The 20,345-nt window shown below is 57.8% G+C and overlaps 2 protein-coding genes and 1 long non-coding RNA gene across 5 annotated transcripts; 1 reads left to right on the top strand and 2 right to left on the bottom strand.

Moving 5' to 3' along the window:
- Positions 1–173: 173 nt before the first annotated feature.
- On the bottom strand, positions 174–6,251 carry GDI1 (GDP dissociation inhibitor 1). Of its 2 annotated transcripts, XM_082610755.1 has the most exons (11): positions 5,908–6,247; positions 4,616–4,723; positions 4,369–4,468; positions 4,092–4,226; positions 3,461–3,659; positions 3,069–3,200; positions 2,419–2,518; positions 1,913–2,084; positions 1,476–1,620; positions 1,296–1,350; positions 174–1,205 (listed from the first exon to the last, which is right to left on the bottom strand). In XM_082610755.1, the coding sequence occupies exons 1-11, from the start codon at positions 5,950–5,952 to the stop codon at positions 1,053–1,055; spliced, it is 1,344 nt and encodes a 447-aa protein (XP_082466881.1). In that variant the 5' UTR covers positions 5,953–6,247; the 3' UTR covers positions 174–1,052. The 2 variants fall into 2 exon arrangements, with proteins under 2 accessions (XP_082466881.1, XP_082466880.1); XM_082610754.1 differs by having other exon boundaries at positions 174–1,350; positions 5,908–6,251.
- A 454-nt stretch (positions 6,252–6,705) lies between these two features.
- On the bottom strand, positions 6,706–14,130 carry ATP6AP1 (ATPase H+ transporting accessory protein 1). The gene is made up of 10 exons (XM_082610709.1): positions 13,927–14,130; positions 13,553–13,679; positions 11,097–11,171; positions 10,636–10,829; positions 10,167–10,207; positions 9,272–9,357; positions 8,627–8,868; positions 8,095–8,142; positions 7,782–8,013; positions 6,706–7,563 (listed from the first exon to the last, which is right to left on the bottom strand). Exons 1-10 carry the CDS (start codon positions 14,073–14,075, stop codon positions 7,354–7,356), a joined length of 1,404 nt encoding a protein of 467 aa, XP_082466835.1. The 5' UTR covers positions 14,076–14,130; the 3' UTR covers positions 6,706–7,353.
- A 209-nt stretch (positions 14,131–14,339) lies between these two features.
- LOC309796666 lies at positions 14,340–20,211 on the top strand. Of its 2 annotated transcripts, none has more exons than XR_014292486.1 (2): positions 14,340–14,682; positions 18,899–20,211. It is a non-coding gene; the product is annotated as an uncharacterized lncRNA (long non-coding RNA). The 2 variants fall into 2 exon arrangements; XR_014292487.1 differs by lacking the exon at positions 14,340–14,682 and adding an exon at positions 15,118–15,392.
- The last annotated feature ends 134 nt before the right edge of the window (positions 20,212–20,345 follow it).

The following is a 20,345-nucleotide window of genomic DNA, read 5'->3' as shown; positions in this document are numbered from 1 at the left end:
TTTCAGTTCAGGGGCTCTGCAATTTCCTGATGAAGAAAGTCACCTCTTATAGCCATCAGGAGCAAAGCTAAGCCACACGCAGTCCCAAGCCTGGGTAGGAGAGCAGGACAGCCCAGGGAGCCAAGGCCCCGCCCCAGATGCAGCTTTGGGGAAATAAAACTAACGATCTGGGCTCAGGTTTCAACACAGTTTTATTGGGAGGTTTTGTTTTCTGTGAAATACACTAGAGGTTGGGGAAGGGGACACATTCACTTTGCAAGATAAGGGTTTCCCACCACTAAGGGGAAGGAATAGGGCAGGGCACATGGGGTTTGGATCCATTTTCCCACCTCCTTCTGCTTTGCTCACATGTCTTTTCTCTCTCAGCAAGTACCAGCAGACACAAAGACAAGAAACAAAAACCAAATCAACCTCCAATGGGGCCACACCCAAGCCCTCTTCCTTCCCAGGCTGCACCAGGGTCTCCAGGGTTAGGAAGGCCAGGCCAGGGTAGCTGCTCCACAGCCCCAGGCAGCACCGTGAGGCTGTGGGGCACAGTGCTCCCTTCTCACACAGGGTGGGCCAAAGTTAATAAATTAGAATAAATTACGGGGGTGGGGTAGGGAAAGGACTGCAACTTTGTGCTGGGAGGGCCCCTTCTCTCCAACACACAAGAGCTGGTGGGGGGAGGCAGGGGGCATCTCCAAAGGCCACTAGAGCAGGGGTAAGAGCGGTGGGGGCAGAAGTCAGCTTTTCCTCCACGTTCCTCCCGAACAGAGCAGAAGAATTAGGGGTGGGGGGAGAGACGCACACAAGGAGAGGAACCCCCTTCTCCCAGGATAAGGAAGGGCCAAGAAAGAGGATACTAACCAACCCCCCCCCCCCGTCTCCCAAACCATCACTAAGGTTAAGGATTTGGTCAGTGAATCAATGAGGTGGATGACAGGAATGTGGTGGGGGAAGCAGAAGATGCTGGAAACGGGGTGCCCAGCCACGCCCATCTCCCCAGCCCTTGAGGAAGACAGGCTCAGGTTGGGGCAGAGGGCACCAGGGGCTGCGGCGGGGGTCGGCAATCACTGGTCAGCTTCTCCAAAGACATCGTTCTGTTTGCGCTTCATGTTCTCAAAGTCAAAAGCGGAGCCTGCCATGCGCTTGTAGATGTCTTTGATGTCGTTGCAGGTTGTCTCAAAGTGTGTGGTGGCATCATAGGAGCAGGAACAGAACACCTGGAAACAGCCAGCGCCCGGGGCCTGAGGTGAGTTGGGCAGGGGCCCTGGGCGGGCAGCCAGGAGCCAGGGCCGCGACAGGTGGCTTACCTGGCTCTCGGAACCATCGTCAATGGGCTCGTACAAGTCACTGATGGCCACAAACCTGACGGGTAGATGGAAGGGACGAGACAGGTCTCACAACCAGCCTTGCCCTCCCTGACGCCCACCCTCCGGCTCCTTGGCTTCCTTTCTCCCCCCAGCTTCAGCCCCAGCCCCCCAGCCCCTCACTTCTGGTCAATGGGCTCCAGCAGCTCCAGGGCCGGCTCAACCTCCTTTTCGGGCTCTGCGGTCTCCACCGTGGTGCTGGCGATGGCAATGTACTTGCCCTGCGCGGCCACGTTGTGTGCGTAGGAGATCATGCACACGTAGATGTCTGCCCACAGGAAGGGCTCCATTAACGCAGGCATGTGGGGGGCCGAGCTCAATTTTGGCCCGCCCACCCTCCCCAGCCCTGCAGAGCAGGCAGCATCCAAGCTGCCACCCTCACAGAGGAGAAGAGGCCAAGCCAGCCAATCCCTAGAACATCAGGTCACGGGGACTGCAGTGTGGGTCCCTGCTCTTCCATGGAGAGATCTGGCAGAGAGCCAGCCCCCAGGCTGAGGGGGAGGGGCACAAGCCACACCAAGGAGAACACGCTGGAGGAAGTCACGTGGGACTTGGCCTACCTGACTTCCTGTTGACCTGGTTCTGGGGGATGATGATTTGGCAGGAGTTGGCATCGTTGGTGTTCTTGATGGGGTGGCTGAGGATACAGATGATACGGATAACCTGGCCAGCCTTCCGCACGCGGTCTGGAACGTAGCTGGGGTCACAGATCAGCTGCTTGCAGCGGGCCACCTATGAAAGCACCAAAAGGCCTTGTCCCTATCCAATCACACCCCTCGGGGTTTCAGGGCCTAGACTCACAATGAGGGCTGGCAGCTCCAGCAGGCAGGACGCACCCACAACGTGCAGCTTCCTCCTGCACCTCGGGGAGGGGGGCCCTGATACGCAGATGTCTGCCAACAGGATCGGCTACATAGTCTTCTTCTGGAGCCCCGGTCCCCAGCCTGAGACCCTCAGAGCCGAGCAGCAGCAGACCCAGCAGAGCCAGGGTCACTGGGAAAAGCGCCTCTAAGGAGGGGGCGAATCCCGCCCAGACCAGCGTGCCTGCGCGGCAGGGACGGCTCACCTCTCCCTCGGACTTCACGCCCACCACCTTGCCGTTCTCCATGATGATGTCATCCACGGGTTTGTTCAGCATGTAGGTGCCCCCGTAGATGGCACTCAACCTGTGGTGGGGAGAGTGACGGTGAGGGTGCCCTCCCAGGACAAACGGGGACCAGTGACATTGCACCACCTGCCCCTACCAGCACGAGGCTGCAGGGAAGGCGGCCCCAGGCAGGCAGAGCTCAGGAGACCTGGTGGTCCTTCCCAACTCTGTCACTGCCACAAACTCAGGACTGAACCTGGAGTGCTCCTTCTTCTCTGGAGCTTAACGCCAGAATGTTCTGCGAAGGGCTGGCGTGAGGGGGGCTCCTCACAGAAACGTTCTGGGAAACAGAACGAAGGGCTCTGGAGAAGCCGACTTGAGGTTTCCAGGCCCCGTGCCCAGTCCTAGCGCTGCCTGACTCAGGCCAGGCGCCAAGCAGGCCCCATTTGTGGTTCTTCAACTCTGCACGTCAACACCCCGCTGTGGTGCCATCGCCCAAGGATGCTGTGAAATGAACTAGGACCACAGTGGGAAAGTACAAAAGGCTGTGGAGATACCCAAGGGGGCCGTTTCCATCGCTGGCCTCAGTCCTTCTTGGGACCGCCAACTGACCGAAGCCACACCCTTACCTTGCAAAGCCCTGGGGCAGCTCGCCAAGGCCATAGAGTGGGTACAGATACGGGCTCTTGCCATACCGGGCCAGGGACTCGCTGTACAACTTGATGCGGTTGATGGTCTCAAGACAGGGCTGGTCCAGGTAGCTGGGGGGATGGGGTCAGAAGAGGCTCCAACAGCAGGACCTGCAGTTCGGCCCACCCAGGCACCAGGCCAGCCTTCCCACCACCCTCAATGGCCTGGGGAAGACCACGGGTCAAATGTAGGGAAGGGACAGAAAAGGCGACAGGCAAGCGAGCACGAGGCTGAGTACGAGAGGTGTGGGCCAAGAGAACAGCAGGCAGGGGCAGGGAGGGCAGGGTGAGGGCCGGGCGAGGGGGGGTCTGCCATGCCAGTTTCCCCTCACTCATCGGTACGGTAGAGCGCCAGGGCGTGGCCAGTGAAGTCGATGACATCCTGGCCCAAGTCAAACTTCCGGTAGACGTCACGCATGCTGGTGTTCTGGGGGTCAACGCCCTCGAAGGTCTTGGCGTCATTCTCATCAAAGTTTGCCACAAACACCAGGAACTTGCGGAAGCGCCGTTTCTCAAACATGCCCATCAGGTCTGCGCGAGCAACATGAAAACAATCATTGCACCACAGACAATGAAACTCTCCATCCCACCAAGCAGGCGGAGCAAGCGGGCACCCTAGCTCCCAGCTGAGTTCTCTTGCTGACCCCCACGTAACCTCAGATTAACCCCTCTGTGCTTCTTGGCCTCAGTTTCCCCATATGTACGAAGAGCGAGTCGGGCTGGACAGGCTCTGAGGGCCTCCCGGCTCCGACAGTTGGGGACGTTCCACTAACGAGGTGGAGCCCCTTGCGCACACGGACTCCCCTCCTGGTGACCAGTGGGAGGCGTGGCCCAGGGCACAGAGGGATGACAGAGCAAGGGGCTTCTGGTACGGCGTGAGGAATGTGACCTTGGGCAAGGGGCGCCCTGCTCTGGACAGCTGCCCCCCAACCCGATTCCCTGGCTCAGGGGACCCACACTCACTAGAAGCCAAGGCTTCGGTCTCGGTGGACGGTACTTTGTAGATCTTGCCCCCCTTGTAGACAAAGCTGCCCTCCACCACCTTGAAGTCCAGATAGCGTGTCACCTCTGTATACAGTAGCATCTTCACCAGCTGTCCTGCGAGGTGGTGTGGGCAAGGCAACAGAGTCAGCGTGGCTCACTCCAGAAGCTCTAGCTGGTCTGGCTGCCCTTCTCTGGAGCCTGACCCTCCTCTGGTCATCCCAATCACCCCCCATAATACCTCCTTCGTCTCCCTCACCATTGGCCATGAGGAATTTGGGGATCAAGTCAACGTTCCAGTCTCGGCCCCGGCCCATCGTCTCAGGGGGCCCCTCCAGCAACTGAAAACGCTTATACAGCTGCAGGCAGGAGAGAGAGACAGAGATGCACCACAAGGACCCCCCCCTCCCGCCCCCACCCCCCACCCAGAAAACCTGGGGAGCTGCTTCGTTCTACACCCCACGCGAGAGGTTAACAAGGATGGGCCTGGGGCCCAAGCACCCTACCTCCTCCAGGGGGGTGATGGAGGAGCTCTCGCCCCCATAGTAGGGGTTCCGGTCCATATGCAGCACCTTCTTCCCGTTCACGGACATGATACCCGACAGGATACATTCCTGGGTGAGGGGCGACGTTCACTGCACTCCTACCTGCCCACATTCCCACCAGCAGCCCTGATGTATTCCCCACCCCAACCCTGAGAGGAGAGCAAAGCTGGAAGGACTGTGCCCCACGGACAGCTCCTTCCATCCGTGGCTGGTCGCCTGGCCTAAAATTGGGGGCGGTGCTTCATTTGACCACGGTTTCCTTTCATAACCTTGCTAGGCAAAAAGGTGAACAAGGAAGAGAGTATCCAGCAGACACACGCACGGTCTTCCAGCAACCCAGATACCAAGAAAATCATCTACCTACGTAGAGCCCCACAAAAAACCAGATAAAACACAATGAACCACAGGGAAGGCCTAGCTGCACAGCCAAAGGGACCCAAAAGGGAAGCGAAGAAAGGCTTAGTTAGCGTGGTACTGAAATCCCAGGCCCCACCCTGGGCTGCTCTTTCCTCAAAGAGGAGCCCCTGACGTGAGCCTTCCCAGCCACGGGAGGGGCTTCTGCACCCGGCTGATGGGGATGCATCTCTCAAGGCAGCAGTCCGAGGGGGTTTGGGGGAGGGTAAACACCCTCACCAGTCACTGTCACCAGCCCAAGGACAAAGGCTGCAAATACGACTCAGCCTGAGGTCTCCACGGGAAACCGGGGTGGGGTAACGGGAATGTGATCACTGCCCCCACTGCTGCTCCTTCTGGAACATTCCATGGGTCCCCGGGCCCCATAAGAACCCGGGGAGGCGGGATGAGGGCCCATCCTGGGGAGGTCCCCCGACCTCACCGGCGGTCCTAGTACTACTACATCCTCACCAGAATTAGCGCAAGATGGTAGGTGATGCTGGGCTGGCCTTGGGTGGGGGCCGGGTGGGCGGGGTCAGGGAGCAACGGGAGACATCGGGGCGAGCGGGGGTGCGCTTTCCGGCCCTGCCGGCCGGAATAGGGAGGACGGGAGGGGCCAGGGGTCGGGGCCCGGGGAGTTGGGGGGGCGGCCAGAAGAGGGGCCGCTTCTTGGAGATGAGCCATGGCAGTGGGTAGAAGCAACGTCGAGGGGGGATGGGCATGGGGCTGTCTTTTCGGGGACACGAACGCCGGGGGCGGCAGCGCCGCGATGGCAATGATGGAAGGATGGGGCCGAGGGCTGCAGCATCCCGGGGAGGAGAGGGTGATGCGGAGCCCCGGACACCAGAGGCCGCACTTACTGTGAGGCCGGTCCCCAGCACGATCACATCATATTCCTCGTCCATGGTCAGGCCTCGGTGTCAGCGCCCGTCGGCTCCTCCTCCTCCTCCTCCTTCACTACCGCCGCCGGCGCCGTCGTCGCCGCCACCGCCGCCGCCGCCGCACTGGACCAAAGATGGCGGCGCTTCGGCCGTAGCCCGACCCCTCCGCCGCGTCAAAGAGTCCCGGCCCCTCCCCGCCCCCGCCGCGCCGACCGGGGCCACCGCCTCCCCGGGTTGTCTCCCGTGAGGGTTGCTGGGGCCCGGGCCCCAGCACCAGCGCGGCTCTGCGGGCAGCGCCCGCTCGCCAACGGCCCTGAGGGGACAGCGGCGGGGCGGGGCGGGTGGGGCGGGCGGCGCGGCTCGGCTCGGCAGCCGGTGCTGAGGTCCGCGAGGGATCCGTGCGCGGGAGCCGCACGCGCCCCGCCCCCCGGGAAGCTCAGCGCGGCCCCGCGGGTTGGGTGCGCGCCACTGCGGCAGCCTGAGGCGGCCCCCTAGGGACGTGGGGGCGGCCATTGTCGCGGCCGTCTCCACCCCCTTCCCGGGCGCTGACCGTCCCCGCCCTCCTTTAGTCGGTTAGGGATGCAGCTTGCTAACAACCCTCCCGGCCTCCCCTGGCCCCCGGAAAAGCAGCCCGCAGGACGGACCCGTGCGAGACCTTCCCGCTTCCCTCTTGGTCGCGCTAGGCTACGGGTACATTCGCACGCCTCTTCCGGCAGCCCTCAGCCAAGCGCATCCTCCCTTGTGCCCAGCGCAGAAATGAGTAACAAGAGGCCCAAGCATGGCGACCCGTCTTTATTTTATTAGGAAGGAAACCACGAGCACCCCAGGCTCCTGCCAGGCACCCAGTGATCACACCCAGCCCCCCTGCCATGGAGGTCCCTTCCTTCTCAGGCCAAAAAAAAAAAACAAAACCCAGTGCACTGCTTATCCCTAGCACAACATCACCAAAAAACAATAACACCAGCCAAGCAGGACAGACAGTCAAATAGTAATTCCACACCCCCCAAACTCAGGGAACTTCCAGCTCCTGGCTGCTACAAGGAGCCCCATAGAGCCTGGGGAGGGAGCACTGGCTACACTAAAGCACTTATAAACAGCAAGGGGCGAAGGTGGAGAAATCAGAATAAATAAGGAGAAAGGGGTAGGAGGACGGGCCCTAGAACTCACGGCCCCTTCCTTCACAATGACCAAGCCTGGGAAATTTGCCTACTATCTACGCAGAATACATACACCTTGGTGACAGAGATGGGGAGTGGGCAGCCCAGGGAAGACCCTCAGCAGGTTGAACAGAGAGCCAGACAGGCTAAGGGGAGCCAGGAGTCATGCTACCGTAGGAAGAGGGGAAGCCCTCCTGTCCAGCATGCCTCTGGTGGGAACGCGACGACCTGGACACCAGCACGCCCTCAACCCCCCACAGACGCAGGGTCACACGATCTGGGTCAAAGCTATGGTGGGGCCCTTGTGGTCGTCAAAGCGGTCCATGGTCTTGAGACTGAGGATCATGTGCAGGCCGTAGGTGAAGATGAAGAGCATGAACAGGGAGGTGAGCAGCCCCATCCAGATGCCCGGGGAGAAGAAGCCTGCACAGTCACTGGCATAGGAGAACTGCTCCCCCGTCACGTTGAAGGCCTGGATCTGGGGGACAGAAAGAACCGAGTGGCCCCACACAGGGAGGCCCAGTAAGGGCGTGGGAGCACCAAGGGGACAGGACTCTCAACTACATTCCCAAGCCCTAACCCTAACCCAAAGGACACTGAGACTCTTCAGGCCTCTGCTCCCCCAGCCCCTCCCAGTACTGGGCTACCTCCAACCTGGGCTCCCCACCTCCAGGCGCGGTCCCTCCCCCTTCCTACCTGGAAGTCCTGAAAAGTCATCTGCCAGAGAGAGGGCTGTGTGCCGGGCACGAGGAGATTGCCATTCTTGTTCAGACTGCTGATGTACTCGCAGTGGAAGGAATAGATGCTGGGCCCCGTGACCTGGGAGGCATTGAAGTAGGCGACGGAGCCGTTGCTGTGGATTTCAAGGCGCTCCAGGGTAAACCAGTGTCGGGCGGACACCGGGTAGAAGCGGTTAGCCAGGATGAACCTGGGGGAGGCCGTGGAGGTGTCAGGCATCTGGAGAGGCCGGAGCCGCACGAGCCCACCTGCACCTGCCTCTCGGACTCACCTGAATGTCACTGTGGTACCAAAGAGCTGTTCGTAGGTCAGCGCAAGCCTGCGGAGTCAGAGGAAGAGGTGAGTTTTCACGTTCTGGGATGGCCTTGAACATCTTAGAGCAAGTTCCTCAGGTATCCTTCTACCTAAGCTGTACGGGGTCCTCACAGCCACCTGAAGAGGCAGTGCCCCCACTTGACAGATAGGAAAACTGAGGCCCCATCACACCCTAAGTCAGGAACCAGCCAGCACACAGGTTCCCCACCTCCGGCTGAGAGCTCCTCCCTCTGGTTCCCCTGAACCCACGACCACCCCCTTCAGCTCCCCCTTGGGATTGCTGAGGCTGCCCAAGGGGGAAGCAGCAGGATCCAAGGTGTTAACCACCGAGGTCGGGCCAAGGACGAGAAGGCGTGAGGAGGCAGAACTCTGAACAACGCCCACTCAGGAGCCCTCCGCCAGCCTCCCCCCGCCACAATGCCACCTGCATCCCCACAGTGAACAGCCCCCAACACATACCCCCTCAGTGGCATGTACTTCGCCCTTACCTGGCAACGGAGTCGTTCCAGAAGGAGCCGGTCAGGTTGAGGTGGTCTTGATCCCCAAAGGTGAGGGAGGTCAGGTCCTTCCAGTGGTCCCTATATGCCACCGAGAAGTTTTGGGCCCAAAAGAGGATCCGGGGGGCAGTGTCGTTGTAACTCACAGGGGAAAAGCTCATAGGCGATGCCGACTGTCTTTGCAGCAGCTGGCGACCCAGACCCCCAGCCACCAAGGCTACATCGCGGGCCACCTGCAGAAAGAGCCCACAAGCCTTCTCTCAACAGCCCTGGCTCTCTCAGCAGGCCCCGAACCGAGCGGCCTGCCTCGCGGTCCCCGCTGCACAGTCTCTCCACCATCTCAAGTCCCACCAGTCACGCTCATACTCAAAGCTTCCTTTGCGAAGCCTTCCCCTGGTGGCCCCTAAGCCTCTGTGATGTTTCTCGTCTCTGCACCTTAGGAACACCTGGACTTATTGTCCGAATACGCCAGCCAGTAAGGCTGTTGGGGTGAGATGGGCAGCGGCCGCCTGGAAGGAGGAAGCAGGACTTCACGGCTCATCCATGCCCCCCACCCCGACATCTGCCCAGAGGAGAAGCTGGCCCCACTCCAGGCCCCCAGCCACACCTCCCGGAGCCCCGGGCAAGGGCACGTACCCTAGGAGGGTGGACTGCCGTGAGGGCCGCCGTGTACGGAACGTCCTCTGACTTGAGCATGCTCAGCACCTGCCCGATGACCTCATCTGAGGAGCAACGCGGAGAGGAGAGAAGCAAGTCACAGGCAGCCACTCACGGCCACGCTTCCCACTGCCCGAGAACCCGTCTGACTGTCGCACGGCAGGGGCAAGGCTGAGCCCTTCCATGCCCCCTCCCGGAGCCTTCTCTGGGTGGTGCTCAGTGGGATCACCATGCTGAGGTGGGGAGCACCGGATGTCTGCCCTGTGCAGTCTGCATACGCCGGCAACCGGCACGTCCTCTGGTGGAACGCTGACACCCTCGCAGAGCCGGGTCCCAGCAACCTTCACTAGTGTTTGCTGTTTCCAGCAGACACTTCTCATCACCCCCCCAGCCCTGGCCTCCCCCCGGCCACCGTGGACCCAGTCACTGAGTCCCTAATGCCACATCCTAACTCAGTGGAAGAGGGAAAGACAGACACAGAAAACTCCAACTCTACCCCCGGAAAGTGTCCAGTGACCTTGCCAGGAGGAATGACTTTCCTTTACAGCCAAAGGAAGACCAGTCCTTGGAACTGTTTTTTGAAATGTTGCTGGTATATTCAAGCCCAAACCCTAGGATTCAGGCCGCCTGAGTGGAAACTGGCTCCAGGCTGCATGCAGAAGGTCCCTGGACATCCAACAGCTCTGCCAGGCTGGGCCCAGCCAGAGAGGGCCGAGGCCTGGGGACTGGCGGGGCCCTGCTCAGCTGGCCAGTTGCTGCCAGGAAGCAGGGGGGCCACCCTGGGAGGGCAGAGGGGCTGAGGAGTGCGGGCCAGCTCCTTGCGGCCAAGGGTGGGATGAGGACAGAAACCGTGCACCGCCCCGACCCCACTCACCATTGCCTGTGAGCACTTCCTTCGGCGCCATCAGACCCGAGCTGGGGAAGAGACAGAACATTAGAGACGCCCAAATCCAAATGGCCTCCGCGGCCCTGGGCCGCCGTCCTTGCCTGGTAGCCCTGCCACCTAGCATGCTCGAGCTGGGGGCTCACTCCCACCACCGGTACCTTTGCTCACCTCACAGCCCTGCCTGGAATCCCCCGGCCCTCCTCCCCCAGCTTCGGAGTCCGGCTCAAGTCCCTGCCACCTGCTCCATGTATGGTCCCTGCTAGGTGGGCCGGCTCCCCGCCAGCAAGGCCCACGTCTGCCTTGTCTCAGGAGGCCCGACAGGCTGAGGTCCTTCCCGCCTCTTCTGGCCACACAGGCACCTTCTGGGAGGGCCTCAAGTTGCTAACGGGAGGACCGTTCTCCTTGGCTGAGCTGCGCCACCGGAGCCTAGGCCCTGAGGCTAGAGGCCGGGCCGTACCTGGCTGTGTAGGGCAGGCGGATGAGCAGCAGGGCCGGGAGGCTGGCGTTGAGCTTCAGCTCCCGAAGGGTGGCCAAGTCCACGTTCAGGGGGCTGGCCCCGAGCTTCTCCTGCAGGTAAGTGGTCAGAGTGCTGACCGCGTACCAGTCGACGGCAGGAAGCACCAGAGAGGAGGGGGCCAGGTCCAGGGCATTCTGGAGACGGAGGGGCAGGCGAGAGGATGAGTTAGCAAGGGGCCAGTGGACCCGGGCCAGCCTCCCAGACCTCTCTGGAAAGCCACGCCCACACCCACACTGGCTCTCATTCCAGGTGACAAAGAAAACACCCCACACCCCTGGCCCTGACACTAAGGCCTTTCTACCTTCAGCCAGCGTCTCTGGCTCCTGAGGGCAGTTCTTGCTGTGCTGGGAGAGGGGGCACAGGATGGCCTCCAGGGCCTGCAGCTGGGAGAGGACCCTTACCTCCAGGTTAGAGAAGGCACTGTCCTGCTTGTTTCCAAACACGCCACCATATGCTGTGAAGTCCTCGATGCTCAGCTAGTAGGGAAGCAGGGAGACGGCCTCAGAACGCTGGGCCAGGGCCAGGGCAGGGGGCAGACACCTTCCCTGTGCATTGGCATGGCCAGCAGAATCTCACTTAGAGTCAAATTTGATCTGGTCCAAGGAGTGAGCGACGGTGCATTTTAGGGGTGGGGTGGGGTGGTGGAAGGTTCTCTTTTCTCCAGCACCCTCTCGGCAGGGTGAGGGAACAAGGAGGGTGGTCACGGGGTTGGAAGGAAGTCTGTGGGCAGCTGATTCACAGTAACCTCGGGAGTAAGAGTCAGCCGCCCCCCGCAAGCAGATGGGAGGAGCCGCGGAGGGAAGAGGGGAGCTGTGGGAGGAGCCAGGGGGTGGCCAGGAGCACTGACTGCACGCCCCCCATGGCAGAAGTCAGAGACAAGGAGAGCCTGCGCGCCAGCTGCCACAGGTAGAGCCGCGTCCGTCTGGTTTGGATGGAACCATTTGCAAAGGAGGGGGAGAAGTGGCCCTCCCTGCCTGGTTTTGGTGGAAGGGGAGAGAGAGGTGAGGATCTCAGAACATGCTGGGGAAAGCACTGAAGTCTTCTGAGCTCTCTGGACCACAGTAACCCCAACCCCCTCCCTTTTCCTCTGCAACGTAGAGATGTCCTTCAACTTCTGCCCCTCCATCCCAACTCCCAGCTTCCTCTGGCTCTTCCCAGTTAGGCCCAGAGAAGATCACAATCAGCTTCCCTAACCTCATTCTGTTTAGTATACATACTTGCCCGGCCTCCTCTCCCTTCTGGGCAGGAATGTTGACCCTGTCTGGCCACCTAAGCTCTCATTCTGAAAGCCCAGGAACCACCGCTGTGTCCTCATGGCACTCCCTGCTCGAAATCACCGAAGGCTTCCTGCCACATTTAGAACTGCAACCAGTGTCTTCCCCGCTTGTCTCCTGGTTCCTTGGCTGACCATCTCCTACCCCTTTCTCTCGCTCAGTATACTCCAGCCACATCAGCTCTTCCACGGGCTCACCAGGAGCGCTCCTTGCCCAGGGCCTTTGCACCTGCTGTTACCTCTGTCAGGAATGCCCTTCCCCTCCAGCCACACAGCTCCATCCCTCCCTCCACTTAGGTCTCTGCTCAGATATACCACCTCCACAGCGAGCGCTTGCCTGGTCACCCTTATCTTAAACAGCATTGCCAGTCGCTCTGTCCCCTTAGTCTGCTTCCTTCTTCTCTAAGGACTACAGAACTGACATTATATCATACACCAACTTAGCATTTACCTGTCACCCTCACGAGAATGTCAGCTTCTCCAGGGTAGGGGCTTGGGTTATTCTGCTCACTGCTGTGTCCCCAACACTTAATACCTGGTACACAGTAGGTAGTCCATATTTGACAAATGAATGAATTGAAGGAATGCCATAAGACAGGGTGGGGATGCCAGCTACATGTTTTACATGGACTGTGAGAAATGTTCCTCACAGCCCTCTGATGTCAGTGGTGTCTTCATTTTACAGATGCGGGAAGGGGCATTTGCAGAGTATTTCACGTGTCCAAAGGCCAGTAAGTAGTAGAATTAGAACTGAGTTCCAGTCTGACTACATTATTTACCACCTCCTGGAAAGACTACAGGCCAGCACAGCCACCACCACCTGCCCATAGAACAACAGAGCAAGACCAAAAGGGGAATGAGCCATACAGGCCACCAATGAGGAACAGACAAGCAGAAGCTAGATAACCTCCCAAACGACAATCCTACAGTGCCCTAGAACCTTCTTGTGGTCTACATGCCTGCTTTGGGAGCAGAAAGACCCAGATGGGAGGGTAAACAGTGTGCTGGATATGAGCACAAACCTGGGGTGGAGGGGTGTCCAACAGACTCAGGCTGGAACCAGCTGTGGCTTGCACAAGCCACACAACTTCAGCCAATCCTTCTTTGGCAGTAAAACCGAGATAATGACATCAGCTCAGCATAGTGCAAATGAAGCACTCAGTAAGTGATCATTCTTCGATTCTCTCTCTTACGATGATTACAGTTAGAATCACGACTCTGCCACCCATTAGCTGTATGACCTTGGGCAAGTCATTTGCCATCCTTGGGCATCACTCTTCTGATCTGTAAACAGGGTTCATCATCCCCACCATGTAGAGTAGATCAGATAAGGGTCTGGCACTCACTGGGCATCTGGCCTCTGACCCTTTATTTCCCCCAGTCAGGTGGGTGCCATTTCAAGGCCCTCACCATTCCCACTGAACGTTCTCCTACGTGCCTTCCCAATGGAGTAACCACACCTCCCTAGAGTTGGGACAAGGTCACTGAAGCTTCCCTTGAGGAATGGGCCTCAGTGTCCGGGGGGGGGAAGAGGGCCTGCCTGCCTCCTGATGACCGAGGGAGAGAGGGCTGTGGCAGGCGCACCTTGTCCTGAAGGAAAAGCAGCACGTTGCGGGGGCCCAGCTCCAGGGCGGGGTCTAAGTAGGTAGAGAGCTGCATGTCGCTGGTGATATGGCCCTCGTGGGTGTCGGTCGCAGGACCCCAGAGGTCTCTGGCAGCGGACAGAAAAGGTGCTGTCAAGCGGAGGCTCATGGCTTGAGATCGGAAACCCACGGGCTCCCAGCTTGATGCGTGGGGCCCAGAACTCAGACCCAGCCCACTCGCTACGAAGCCGCCGAGCAAGGGACAGTACCCCTCTGGGCCCCGCCGCCCCTCGCCAAGGACAGCCCCGGAGTCGGGCGAGGGCACCTCAGCCGACGCGGCGCGCAGCGCAGCCCGCCCCGGCCCGCCCCGCTCACCGGTCACTCGACCACAGCACCAGCGGCACCTGCTGCTCCGACGCCGCCGCCGCCGCCGCCACCATCACTAGCGGCAGCCATGGCATCTGCCAGAGCGCCGGGGCCCGCCGCATCCCCACCCGCACTCGATCCACCGCGGTCGCCGCCATGAAAACCTCTCGGCCTCCACTGCCTGGACCCGCCGCGGCCGCCGCAGATCAGGTGACCGTCGCCCCCGCCCGAGCTCCGCCTCGAGCCGCCATTGGCCCGGGAGCAAGACCGCTTTCCAGACCCTCAGGTGATTGGGCGAAGTGGATGCCACTCACAGCCTCTCCTTTTCACTGGTTGGCTGTACGTGTCTCCAGGCGCGCACGCTCCAAGTAGGAAAGGGGGCGGAACCGAGCTCCGCCGGCTCCTACAGCCTCCTGCCCCTCTGCGGACACCGCGGGTTCCAACCCTGCAGAAGGAACGGGGTGGAGCGGGCTCCGCTTGTTCCCACACGCACAGCTTCCCCTTTCCCTGTTTTAATCTTCTTAATGCTTAAAGTAGCAAGAGTGGTTTCTTCTTCCTGCAGATGGACCCTCCTTTATACAGGTAGGGAGAGAAGAGGACGCCCAGGATAGCGTCCAGAGGAACACCAGCACTTACCGTAGGCAGGGAGGAGGAGGATCCAGAAGAGAGATCGGAGAAGGAGCATCAAAGAGGAGGGGAGAACCCAGGGAAGTTTCAAGCACACCATGGTTAACAACGTCATTCTCGACTGCTGCCAGGAAGCAGGTAAGATGAGGACAGAAAACTTTCTTGTACTTAGCAACACCAGTTTGGTGAGAGCGATGTCAGTGTGAGGAAGTGGAGACACGGTATAGATTGTCCTTTCTCGGAGTTTGCCTTAAAGAGAGGAAAGAGACAGAGTGACAGCTAGAGTCAGAAGATGAGAGACACCACCTCAAATAAATTGGGAGACTTTCATCTTTTTCTGTGCCATTAAAAAAAATATTTATTTAGTTATTTAGTTGTGCCAGGCCTTAGTTGCAGCAGGCGTGCTCCTTAGCTGTGGCATGTGAACTCTTAGTTGCGGCATGCATGTGGGATCTAGTTCCCTGACCAGGGATCGAAACCCGGCCCCCTGCATTGGGAGCAAGGAGTCTTACCCACTGCACCACCAGGGAAGTCCCCATCTGTGCCATTTTTTATTTCTCATATTAGTGACCATTGAAATCTAGCAGGTGAGTATATGGGTGTTCACTGTAAGCTTTTTTTTTTTTTTAATAAATTCTTTTTTTTATTTTTTATTTTTTTGCGGTACGCGGGCCTCTCACTGCTGTGGCCTCTCCCGTTGCGGAGCACCGGCTCCGGACGCGCAAGCTCCGCTCACAGGCCCAGCCGCTCCGTGGCGGCATATGGGATCCTCCCGGACCGGGAGCACGAACCCATGTCCCCTGTATCGGCAGGCGGACTCCCAACCACTGCGCCACTAGGGAAGCCCTGTAAGCTTTTTTTGACCTTGGTACATGTACTGGGTTGAAGAGTATCCCCCTAAAATTCATGTGTATCTAGAACTTGTAAATATCACTTTATTTGGAAACAGGATCTTTGCAGATGTGATCAAAATAAGGTCATGCTGGATTAGGGTGGGCCCTAAATCCAGTGACTACTGTCCTTATAAGAAGAGAGAAATTTAGACACAGACACACAGGGAAGAAGGCCAACTGATGATGGAGACAGAGTTTTGGCAGCTGCCAACTGAGGAACTCCTGGAGCCACCAGAAGCTGGAAGAGGCAAGGAAAGATTCTTCCCTAGAGCTTTCAGAGGGAGCACAGCCCTGTTGACTTTGGACTTCTAGCTTCCAGAACTGGGAGAGAATAAATTTCTGTTGGTTTAAGCCTACCAGTTTGTGGTAATCTGTTATGGCAGCCCTGAGAAACTAACACACTATATGTTTGATATTTTTTTTTTTTTTTTTTTTTTTTTTTTTTTTTTTGCGGTATGCGGGCCTCTCACTGTTGTGGCCTCCCCCGTTGCGGAGCACAGGCTCCGGATGCGCAGGCCCAGCGGCCATGGCTCACGGGCCCAGCCGCTCCGCGGCATATGGGATCCTCCCAGACCGGGGCACGAACCCGTATCCCCTGCATCGGCAGGCGGACTCTCAACCACTGCGCCACCAGGGAGGCCCTGATATTTTTCATAATAAAACATATAGGGAAGGACTTCCCTGGTGGCGCAGTGGTTAAGAATCCGCCTGCCAATGCAGGGGACACGGGTTCGAGCCCTGGTCCGGGAAGATCCTACATGCCGCGGAGCAACTAAGCCCATGTGCCACAACTACTGAGCCTGCGCTCTAGAGCCCACAAGCCACAACTACCGAGCCCACGTGCCACAGCTACTGAAGCCCGTGCGCCTAGAGCCCGTGCCCCACAACAAGAGAAACCACCGCAATGAGGAGCCCACGCACCGCAACGAAGAGTAGCCCCCGCTCGCCACAACTAGAGAAAGCCCGCGTGCAGCAACAAAGGCCCAACGCAGCCAAAGATAAATAAATAAATAAATAAATGTATTTAAATATATATATATATATTAGAGAGAGAGATGAAAGTTTGATCAGGCCCATTGCTGGCAAGGATGTTAGGAAATAGAATCTTACCTACACGGTGGTGAGAGTATCAATTGGTAGAACTTTTTTGGAGGATAATTTGGCAGCATCTAACAAACTAAAATGTGTATGACCTTTAACCAAGCAGTTTCCCTCTTAGGGATCCATTCAGCAGAAATACTCAGCCAAGCACAAGATGCACATACAAAGAGATCCATTGCAGCGCCATTTGTAGTTGCAAAGATGTGGGCACTTGTGACTAGACACTGGGACACTGTGCCCCGCCACTGCTGCTGCCGCCCCTGCCCCTCAAACACCATCTCCTTGGCAGGATTCAGTCTGCGTGCAGAACCCTCAACGCAGCACAAGAAAGCACACGAGAAGGGGGACTAGATGCTGGGAGCCACCGCACCGTGTACACAGTGACTCCCACCCAGCCCCGCGGAGCTGACAGAGCATTGATCACCTGCACTTGTCTGAGAAACTGCTTATGAGATTGTAGTTATGCTTGTCACACATGTGGCTTGGACTAAGGCAGTGGCAGTTGAGCTGAAGACAGGAGGTGGGCTTGCCATGGTCAGGGAGGATAGTGGCTGAAGGTGCCTCTTGGATGTCTCTGAGTTGGGGACTGGGAGATGAGATCAGTTGTGGACAGTTAAGTTTGGGTTGTTTGTGGGGCCCCCAACTGGCCATGTCCGGGCCAGCTGAGGGGAGAGGTTTGTGCTGGAGCTTGCTGTGTCCCCAGAGCCCTGGGAGAGGTTGGAAGTCCTAGTGCCCCGATCTGATTTGTATTTGAAAAGGCGGGTCTGGCTGTGGGAGCAGATGACAGGGCTGGGAGCGCCAGCAGAAACCAGGAGGACGCTGTTGCCATCATCTGGGAGAAAGATGATGGGGGCCTGGCCAGGGTGATGGAGGGGCAGAGAGGGAAGGCAAGAGATGCAGAGGTCACTGCCTCAGTGTTGGTGTGGGACTGAGGTTCGACCAGGTGGCGTGATGGTGGGGCAAGGACCCCAGGAGCATCTGCAGCGAGCGGTCGAAGGCAGGGCAGCCAGCGGGGGGTGGGGAAACCAGCTCCCCTCGTGCTCAAGTTCTTCCCTGGCCTTGCTTGCTCTTGCTCTCACTCGCTGCCCTGGGGGTCAGTTGCATCCCCTCGGTCTGTCATTCCATCACTCACCGAAGTCCTAGAAATCTTGCTCAGCCCAGCGCCTGGGGGCGAAAAAATGAGGACCCCCAATTGGGGCATCACAGTAAAGTCAAAGTCCTCCAGGCCCAGGACAGACCCGGCAAGGGACACGTTTTGAGAGGAAAGTTCTATAATGATGCCACAAGAGTGAAAGCTGTCGAGAGAAGGGACACAGGCCCCAGGGATCAGAACAGTGACACAGGGTGACAAGAGGAGCCGATGGGACTTCTGTGGTGGTCCAGTAGCTAAGGCTCTGTGCTCCCAATGCAGGGGGCCCAGGTTCGACCCCGGTCAGGGAACTTGATCCCACAGGCCACAACTAAAGACCCCGCATGCTGCAACTAAAGATCCCACATGCCGCAGCTAAGACCCGATGCAGCCAAATAAATAAATATTTAAAAAAAAAAGAAGAGCCAGTGGCCATGGGTAGACTTAGAAACACAAAGGGCACCATTTAAATAAAGTTTCAAGGCAAAGACTTTCTCAAAAGTGTGACCTTGCTGGCCAGCAGTCTCTTGCTCACGATCCTTAAGGGAGAAAGTCCCGTGGCTACTTTCCTTCTTCCCTCAGTTCCCGGAGGTCCCTGGAGTGGTGACCCTCAAGGCTTCCTGAAGCGGTTGCTATGGGCCAGGCACTGAGTCAGACTCGGACCCTGCCCCTCAAGTTCACAATCTGATCTGGAGGAGATGCAGAATAGTGGGTCACAACCCAGGGTGATGGATGTTCAAAAGGGGGAGACACAGGGCTGGGAGGGAGGCACAAAGAGGGGCACCACCTGAGTCTGCTTTGACCACAAGGTGACATCTAAGCTGAGTCACTCACTAAATGTTGATAGCACCCACAAGCACCTTCTGTCCGGTGCTTCATTTTTAGGGTAAAAGCATTTCTTCATTAAAACCCTTCTGGGCCCTCATCACCTCCATGTTTTCTTAAATTGTTTTAATATAATATTGGACACATCCAAAAATACGTGTAATATCTGTGTGCTACGTTACGTAGACACGTGTGGCCTGTGTCTTACACACGTTACACATGATACGTTATTGTATGTGAAATATACAATAAAAGGAGCCCTCATCACCCACCCCGGACTTGACAGAGCGCTGCCAGTTCCTGGGCAAGAATCTGTCTCCCCCAATCCCTTTTTCCTGCCCCACACCCAGAAGTAATGGCTACCCTGAATTTGCTGTTTATCATTCTCTCTTTTTTTCTCTTACAGGTTGACCACTTCAGTATGTCCCCCTAAACAGTCTACTGCTCAGTCTGCTCGTACTTGAGCTTGACGAAATGGCATCGTCCTGCTCGTAGTCCTACGCAGGGGACGCGGGTAGCATCGTGCCATCCTTGCTAGTCTGGTGGTGAGCCTTCCGCGACCCCTGGTTTCACTCTCCCCTTGGCAGATGCCAGTGCTCCCTACCATCCCTGTTTGCCGGGAGGCTTTTCATGACCTACGAACACAAGGTGTCTCAGGGGCCGTGGCAGACGGCACCGTCGTTCACAGTGATTCAGTCTCCCCCTTCCCTTAGGAGCACCCCTCCTTGCCAGTTGCCAGGCAGGAGACACACTGGAAGAGACAGGTTCCAGGGCACCCCACCGTAGCTGGGATCCGGGGATCAGGAGACCACCAGGGGCCCTGTGGGAGTGTTACAACACCCGCACAGCAAGTGACTAGGCACTGGAACATTGCTGCTGAAGCACTGAACTCCATACTGTGCTGGGTGTGAGACAGGTGAAGGGGTGGGAAGGGCGCCACCGCCTCACCCCTGCATCCCACATCATCTGAAGTGTGTCCCCAGGCAAGGTGGAGTCCACACCCTGAGCCTGCTCACCCAGACCACCGCTCAGCCCTCCCAGGCTTGCCTTCCCCCCACACTCCTTGCCCCCCACCCCTACGCTGGCCAAAAAAAGAAATGTTGCAAAATCCAGGTGTACAGCGCAATGACTTAACAGAGCAAACACTCCCTTGGCATCATCGAAGTCAAGAACTCAAATGTCTACCTCCCCAAATCCCCTCATCCCCCTCCCATCACTTCCTTCTCCCTTCCACCAAAGTGACCACAAACCTGACTTTTGTGGTAATCTCTTTGGTTTTTATAATTTTACCAATTGTGTCAGTCCGTCCAGGATGCTATGACAAAGTACCACAGACTGTGGCGTTTATAAACAGCAGAAATTTATTGCTCACAGTTCCCGAGGCTGGAAGTCAGAAATTAGGGTACCATCAGGGTGGGGGAAGGCCCTCTTCCAGGTTGCAGACTTATTGTATCCTCACTGGTGGAAGGGGTGAGGGAACTCTCTGGAGCTTCTTTTATAAGGGCACTAATCCCATCATGAGGACCTCACCCCCATGACCTCATGACCTAAGCACCTCCCACAGGCCCCACCTCCTAATACCATTAGGGGATTAGGTTTCAGTGAATTTGTGCGGGGACACAAACATCCAGGCCATCGCATGAGAAAAGCAGGCATCCCTCAATATGAGGATTTTGTTTTGTCTGTTTTCGGACGTTATATAAATGGAATTATTCAGTATTACATTTTGTGTCTAGATTCTGTGCTCAAAATTGGGAGGTTCGGGACTTCCCTGGCGGCCCAGTGGGTAAGACTCTGCGTCCCCAGTGCAGGGGGCCCGGGTTTGATCCCTGGTCGGGAAACTAGATCCCACA

The sequence above is a fragment of the Mesoplodon mirus genome (assembly GCF_964341445.2).
Source record: "Mesoplodon mirus genome assembly, chromosome: X".
Lineage (NCBI taxonomy): Eukaryota > Metazoa > Chordata > Mammalia > Artiodactyla > Ziphiidae > Mesoplodon > Mesoplodon mirus.
This window is presented reverse-complemented; position numbering and strand designations above follow the sequence as displayed.